Here is a 6,877-nt window from a genome sequence, read left to right as displayed (position 1 = left end):
CAAACTGTTTGATTGCCATATCACCTTGGGTTCTTCTTTCTTTATTTTTTTGTGTGTCTGTAAAGTTTGTAATTGAATTCTGGACATCAAGGACTGCACAATACAGACTGAGTTAAACAGCACTTTTGCATAGAAATGTGTGTCTCTTCCTCTAGGCGTTAATATGGAGACTTGGGTCAATGTAGTTGTCAATTTAGCTTATTTGGAATTTTATTATTGCTATAGTTACTGTTAGTGTATTACCAGCTTTAGGCTAGAAACCGAGTTGCCGGGGTGTTTTTCTTCATGCTCCCGTCCACCCTCAGCTTTTTGCCTTCCCGGTTGCCCTTGCTCATGACAGGGTGTCTTCCCATGACCTCGTTCTCTCCAGTGGTGGGCTGCCAGTACTTACTACTTGGTGTTTGCAATCCTGCTTTTAAGCAGCAGGGGGATTTTCTTGTATTTTGTTCCAGCTTCAAACTCAAGGGTGGGATTTTCTTAGTGAATCTGGCTCGCTTCCCATGGGAGCCAAACTCTGCTGTGGATCTTTGTAAGGTCATGTGTGGGAAAGAGTCTCCTACCCCTAGGAGTAGGGGACCTAGACAGGTCCTGTCTCAGGACAGTGTCCTGTGCCTGCTCCAGGGAGAGAGGTTGTTACTTTTTATTTCTACCTTTTTTACTTTCATGAGTGCCCTGGACTGGTGGTTGGTGCTGCAGTTTTCTAGCCAGTATTGGCTTTTGCTTTTAACGGGGCGTATGCCTTTTCTGTAATAACGATGTCTCCTCATCCAAGCGTGCACAACCATGAGAGGGTCTCCCTGGCTTCCCATTCCTCCTCTGAACCCCAGCAGAGGTCTGTGGGGGAAGAGACTACAGAGTGTCTGTGACTCCCAGGGGTTTATACTCTTATACTGGCTCATACTTTGACTTTATGAATACTTTGCTGTAAAAAGAGATACATTCTTTTTAACCACTTGTATGGCATGTCCCATGCCCTGCCATTGTGTTTCAGTGTGTGTGCAATCTCTGCATGGAGACATCTGTCTTTCTTTGGATTCTGAACTAATTGGTTTCCCTGAGACCTCAGTTCTCTGTTAGGTTCAAAAAAAGTTGTGATTTTATAGCTTATCTGGAGTTTTTCTTGTTATCAGTGTTGGAGCAATGCTCTTTCCAACTTTCCGTATCCTAGGCATAAGTGAAACTCCCAGTTAATTCTTAAACTAATATATATGTAGTTGCCTTAGGATAGTTATTAAAGAGAAAATAATAAGCCAAAGATTCAGGAGTAAGTGATTTAATAAGTACTCTCAAAGATAAACAAGAATGTGGGGAAAACAAGAAAAAGAAAGGATATAGTCTTGGTAACATCTGAGACACCTTGCTCAGTCAGTGAACTCCAGAACATAAATTATACCTCAAGTTATTTCCTGACTTGAGGCAAAGGAGTTGAGCTTTTGTAGTATAATAACAGTTGATCACCAACTGCAAGCATCCCTGGGGTAGAACAAAGACCACCTAGCACTTCTGTGGTTTGTTTGTTTGCTTGTTTGTTTATTTATTTATTTATTTATTTTGCTCTAGTGTTCAAATGAGCCACTAAAGAGGGCAGATCTGAGCCATTTATAGCAAAGTGTACAGAGGTTGAGAAATGAACAGCTGCTACATTAATACTAATTTATCAATACTAATGATTTCTTATGTTGAATGCTATTTTATTTTTTGTTTCAGTTACTTGTTACATTTCTTATGCCTTTTCAATTTTTCTAATGTGCTTGTTTCAGTTGTGTTTCTTGTAACACATACCTGACTGGTGTTTACTTTCTCTAATTTTATAATCTTTTTTATATAGTGAGTTTAAAATATTTCCATTAGTTATGATAATTGATAGATTTTAATTCAGTTCTACCATCTGAATTAAATATTTCTGTTCACTATCATTCTTTTTTGTATCTTTTCTTCTCCTTTTTGAGCTTCTATTGAACCATTTAGGTTATATTTCTATTTTTAGTAGAGTTTTCAATTATTAAAATGCATACTGAACTATTTTTTCTGCTAAATTGAGATTTTAAAATAATTTTATCCTCTTCACAAACACAAAAACCTAAATTATTAAGTACTTATATAACTTACAGCTAGTGCTCGACTTACAACCATGATTGGTTCTGGCAGACCAGTTGTAACACGATTTGGTCATAAGTTGAGTAGGCTATATATACAGTACTGTGAAAGGATGTTATAAAAATCTTTAAGTCATATTTTATCATAATTTTCTTTCATTATTGTTATATATTATCATTTTCTTTGTTCATTTTATGCCATTTGTATCATCTCTACACCATTTTGTTTCTTATTTTTACATTCATCAGGTTTAAGTAAAACACTGCATTACCAGTACAACTGGTTTAATATTTGCAAAACATACAAAATTACAAAATACAGGTGCATACAAAAATATAAAATACAGGTGTAAAAAATACCATAGGAAACATTTTCCCAATTGCAAAACACATCAAAGTATATAAACATTTATGAAACATTTTATTGGCCACTGGTGCTTGGCTGCGGATTGCTGATGTCATCATCTGAGGCAGCAGTTGGGGTTACCGGAGGTGGTTTTTTCATAAACATGGTGAGCTTTGTCTGAATTGTATGTTTCTTTTTTTCTTCATAAATTTCTGTAATTAATTCATCCAGACTATCAACAAACTCACGTGCTCCTTCCTCATCCGCACTCGCTGCTTCTCCAGTCACTCGAACACTATGCATTTGGAATCTTTTCTTGAATCTCTGGAACCAGCCAGTGCTTGCTACACATTCTTGACTGTAATCTTCTTCAGCACACTCCTTCAGAGTCTGAAATAGACTTCTCGCCTTCATCTGCACAGGAAAAAGACTTAATGGTGTCCGTTTTTGAATTTGACCTTCCATCCAAATATATATCAATTTCTCCATTTCATGGATGGGCCCGCTTCGTTGCTTTGTTATGACTGTTGATCGCATGGGTGCAGAACCTTTTACAGCTTCACGAATTCTTTGTTTATCTTTCAAAATCGTTGACAAAGTCGAGTGTGATAACTTCGTATCACGTGCGATCACATTCACTTTCTTTCCTCCTTCGTACTGCTTAATTACCTTCGTTTTTGTGTCGATATCAATGGCCTTTCTTTCCTTCTTGGCAGGCTGAGGCATAGACAAAGACAATTTCCTCTTGGTAGACATCTTGGGAGGGGTTTGATGAATAATATCCAAGACACAAAACACAAATTGCTGTACCGAGTCTGGGATAACAGTTGAAATGGTGTACGCGGAGATGGAAGTGCTGCTGGAAGCTGGTCTGCACTGTCGTACACCCAGCTGGGCAATGCTTGCGCTGCCAGATGCGGAGCAGTTGTGGTTGATTGTGGTCGTAAAGTCGAGTGATCATAAGTTGCATAGGTCGTAAATTGATCAATACATGTATGTTCCAAGTCCTATCTTATAGTTCAGAGATAAAAAAAAATTATCATGGAACACATTTTTATGGAAGAGGCAAGGTTTAGTTATTTTATTGTTAATTATTCGATAAACTCAATCATGTGTTTTATCTATTTCTGTGCACATTGATGTTATTCTATAGAATTATATAAAAATTAAACACATGTTTTACTTAATTTGTTGATATTACTTGAGTGGTAAACTGTTAACTTTTGTATGTCTAAAACAGCTCTTGATTTTTTTAAAGACTCTTGAAAATAGTTTAGTTGAATATAAAATTGTAGCCTAAATTGTTTTTGCTTCTACATTTTGAAGATATTACATCATTGTTTTTTTGTTTTGTTTTGTTTTTGTATTTTTCCGAAATGAGAAGTGGGGGGAAGCAGTCGGACAGATTCCTGCATGTGCCCGACCGGGATACACTTGGCATGCCCACCAGGGGGTGATGCTCGACCCATCTGTGACGTTGCTCTGCTGCAACCAGAGCCATTCTAGTGCCTGAGGTGATGGAGCCATCCTCAGCGCCCAGGCCACCTTTGCTCCAATGGAGCCTTGTCTATGGGAGAGGAAGAGAGAGAGAGAAAGGAGAGGGGAAAGGAGAAGGGGAAGGGTGGAGAAGCAGATAGGCACTTCTCCTGTGTGCTTTGGCTAGGAATCAAACTTGAGACTTCCACAGGGAGGGCTGATGCTCTGCCACTGAGCCAACCAGCCAGGGCCTCTATCATTATTTTTTTGACACCAATTTTGTCAGTGAAGAGTCTTTTGTTGGTTTGACGTCTTTTGTCCTTCTGATGCTTTTAAATACATTCTCTTTATTACTTATGTGATATAGTCTTACTGTCGTGTGCTTCAGTTTTGGGTTTATTTTTTATTGTCATAAAACAGTCTCCTAACTTAAAGCTCAAAAGTTACTTCTATTTATATTCTTGCTCTGTTATTCTCTTCATTCTCTTCTTCTGGAACTCCCATTATGCATGAAGCCTCTCTTAAAACTGTTTTTCATATTTCATATATTTTTTCTATTTAAAAAATTTATTTATCACTTTATTTTTTATCTGAGTGTTTGTATTATATTCTAATTCACTAATATCTTATAACTATTTCCTTTCTCCCCCAAATAAACTTTTTGATCAAAACAGTCATTAATTATTTCATAATTCTTTTATTTGGCCTATGCTTCACTGAATGGTTCTTCTGCCAATCATGCCTGGACTCAATCAATGCAGATACAGTCAGCTCTTGTGGAAAGTATGTTTCAAGATGGCCTCATTTACTTGACTGGCAGTTGGGTGTTGACTGTTGGCAGAGATGCAGTGTTACTCATCTATGTAAACTTCCCTATTCTATAGTAGGTTATTTTTGGCTTGTTCATTTGATGAAAGAAACATACAAGAAGTTGAAAGCAGAATTTTCTAGGTCTTTAACTGTACAGTATAATTTTCCCCACAGTTTATTGATTAAAGCAAGAATAAGGCCAGCCCAGAATCAAGGAATAGAGAATTATTTTAATGGCAAAAGATTCAAAGTCATATTCCAAAAGGGTATGGATCGAGAGAAGTGTGATTTGGGGGAGGAGGCATTATGAAAATAGTCTATTATATTACCCTCCATTTAGATCAATTGGTTCCTATTCCCTCCACCCCCGGCTTTGCAAAATATAATTAATGTCTCAGTATAATCCCACAATTTTATCTGATTATGGCATAAGAGATAGATGGAATTCCTAATATGTAGTTTTTAAGGAACAGGAACTCTTAATGTAGAGACTTGTAAAAAGACAAGATATCCATACCCTATATACTCAACATGTAACATATAAGACAGTTATTCTACTATAATAAAATAGATATAACCGGTTAAAAGGGGAAGATACGAGATGAGAAGTATAGCAGTCACTAGATCATAGCAGTTCTGAAATCCAGCCATATACATCTTCTAATAAGAGGCTCTAATAGCCTCTTTTTCCAGGGAAAGGTAGAAACCCAAATAAGGACCCAATTCTGTGAAAGACAATCTTTCAGCTTGTTTCCTGATTGTAGAAATGTGGGATTCCAGAGCCACTTTATTTTGAACTGTCTCTACTCCCTGCAGTTGAGCTTGTTATAACTCCCTTAAAAAGATTTTGTACTGTTTACGAATCTAATTGAAATTTCCTCCTTGCCCCCAAAGCCACATTTACAATTCTTTTGAACTAATCTCTATTTTGAGCTGTATGTGAGTTTGTTGTGAGACAATCCCCTTAAGATTCTTAGAAAGTCTTTGTTTAGCTGTGAGGATTTACTGGGAACTCCCATAAAGCTCTCTGTGTTCTCAGCTACAGGTCTTATAGCCACACACTTTATTTGATTTCTACTTTAATACCTTAGCTGCAAAATGTAGAGATGTGAAATACTTTATTTTATAATCCAGCATGTCTCAATTCTTTATATTTTCTCTCAGTTCTGCTTGTCAGCTGGATGGTTCTCCCTTTAGCTCATCTGTCTCATGCCATATTTATCACAGACAGACGCAAAAAGCCAATTATCAATTTTAACATTCTGCCTGGATATCTCCTTGGCTAGTTTTATTTGTTCATTGAATACACTTTTTATCTCCCTAATTTTTGAAGCCTTAGGTTTTGCCAATAGTTTTGAATCAGTGATCCATATATTTCCTGATGCAAAGAGCCGTTTCTCACCGTTTTTCTGTTTAGTACTTCACAGTTCTTCACTGTCATGAAGCCTCCATCCACTGCGTAGTCCCAAAGCCAGGGCCATGCTTTTAGGTTTTTATGGCAGCAGCAGATTGATAGGCACCATTTCTTTTGTGTCAGTTACAAATTTCTTCATAATAAACCACTCCAAAATTTAGTGGCTCAAAACGAGAACTGTGTGTTTAGTTTGGGCTCAGTTAGGCACTTCTTACGCTGTTCTCTTATGGGATCACTCACACGTGGTTTCAGTCATCCAAAGTTTAACTGGGGTGGGTATTTCAAGTTGTTCGCATTTGTGTGTGGGGCACTTGATGTTGGCTTCTTGTTTCTCCTCTCTGTGGCCTCTTATCCTTGAGAGAACAGAACTGGCTTTTATACATGATGAAGATGCATTTGATGACAGAGAACACAGAAGTCCAAGATCTTCTGAGGTCTAAGAGTTCTCACGTCACTTTTGCCATATTCTTTGAGTGAATGTAGGTCTGAAAGCCAGGCCAGTTTGAAAAGGTAGAGGATCGACACTAGTTCTTAACAGAAGGGGTAGAGAAATCACATTGAAAAGGGTGTGGGCCTGACCTGTGATGGCGCAGTGGATAAAGTGTCAACCTGGAAACGCTGAGGTCGCCAGTTCGAAACCCTGGGCTTGCCTGGTCAAGGCACATATGGGAGTTGATGCTTATAGCTCCTTCCCCTTCTCTCTCTCTGTCCCTCTCTCCTCTCTCTGTCTCTCTC

The 6,877-nt window shown here is 37.9% G+C and overlaps 1 protein-coding gene across 1 annotated transcript; it reads right to left on the bottom strand.

Annotated features, from left to right (window-relative positions):
• Window positions 1-723: 723 nt before the first annotated feature.
• On the bottom strand, window positions 724-3,198 carry LOC136319213 (putative CENPB DNA-binding domain-containing protein 1). Its single transcript, XM_066252578.1, has 2 exons — window positions 2,584-3,198; window positions 724-834 (listed from the first exon to the last, which is right to left on the bottom strand). Exons 1-2 carry the CDS (start codon window positions 3,196-3,198, stop codon window positions 724-726), a joined length of 726 nt encoding a protein of 241 aa, XP_066108675.1.
• Window positions 3,199-6,877: the final 3,679 nt, after the last annotated feature.

This window comes from Saccopteryx bilineata, chromosome 1, assembly GCF_036850765.1.
Source record: "Saccopteryx bilineata isolate mSacBil1 chromosome 1, mSacBil1_pri_phased_curated, whole genome shotgun sequence".
In the NCBI taxonomy this organism is placed as follows: Eukaryota; Metazoa; Chordata; class Mammalia; order Chiroptera; family Emballonuridae; genus Saccopteryx; species Saccopteryx bilineata.
Note: the sequence above shows the minus strand (reverse complement) of the source record. Positions and strands in the feature narration are given on the sequence as shown.

Bases quoted from the DNA above. Each gene is read 5' to 3' on its own strand.
- LOC136319213 (XM_066252578.1), bottom strand. From the start codon at position 3,198: ATGTCTACCAAGAGGAAATTGTCTTTGTCTATGCCTCAGCCTGCCAAG. The intron at 835-2,583 runs GTAACCCCAACT...CTTCCCCCACAG, and splicing joins TTATGAAAAAACCACCTCCG to ACCTCTGCTGGGGTTCAGAG.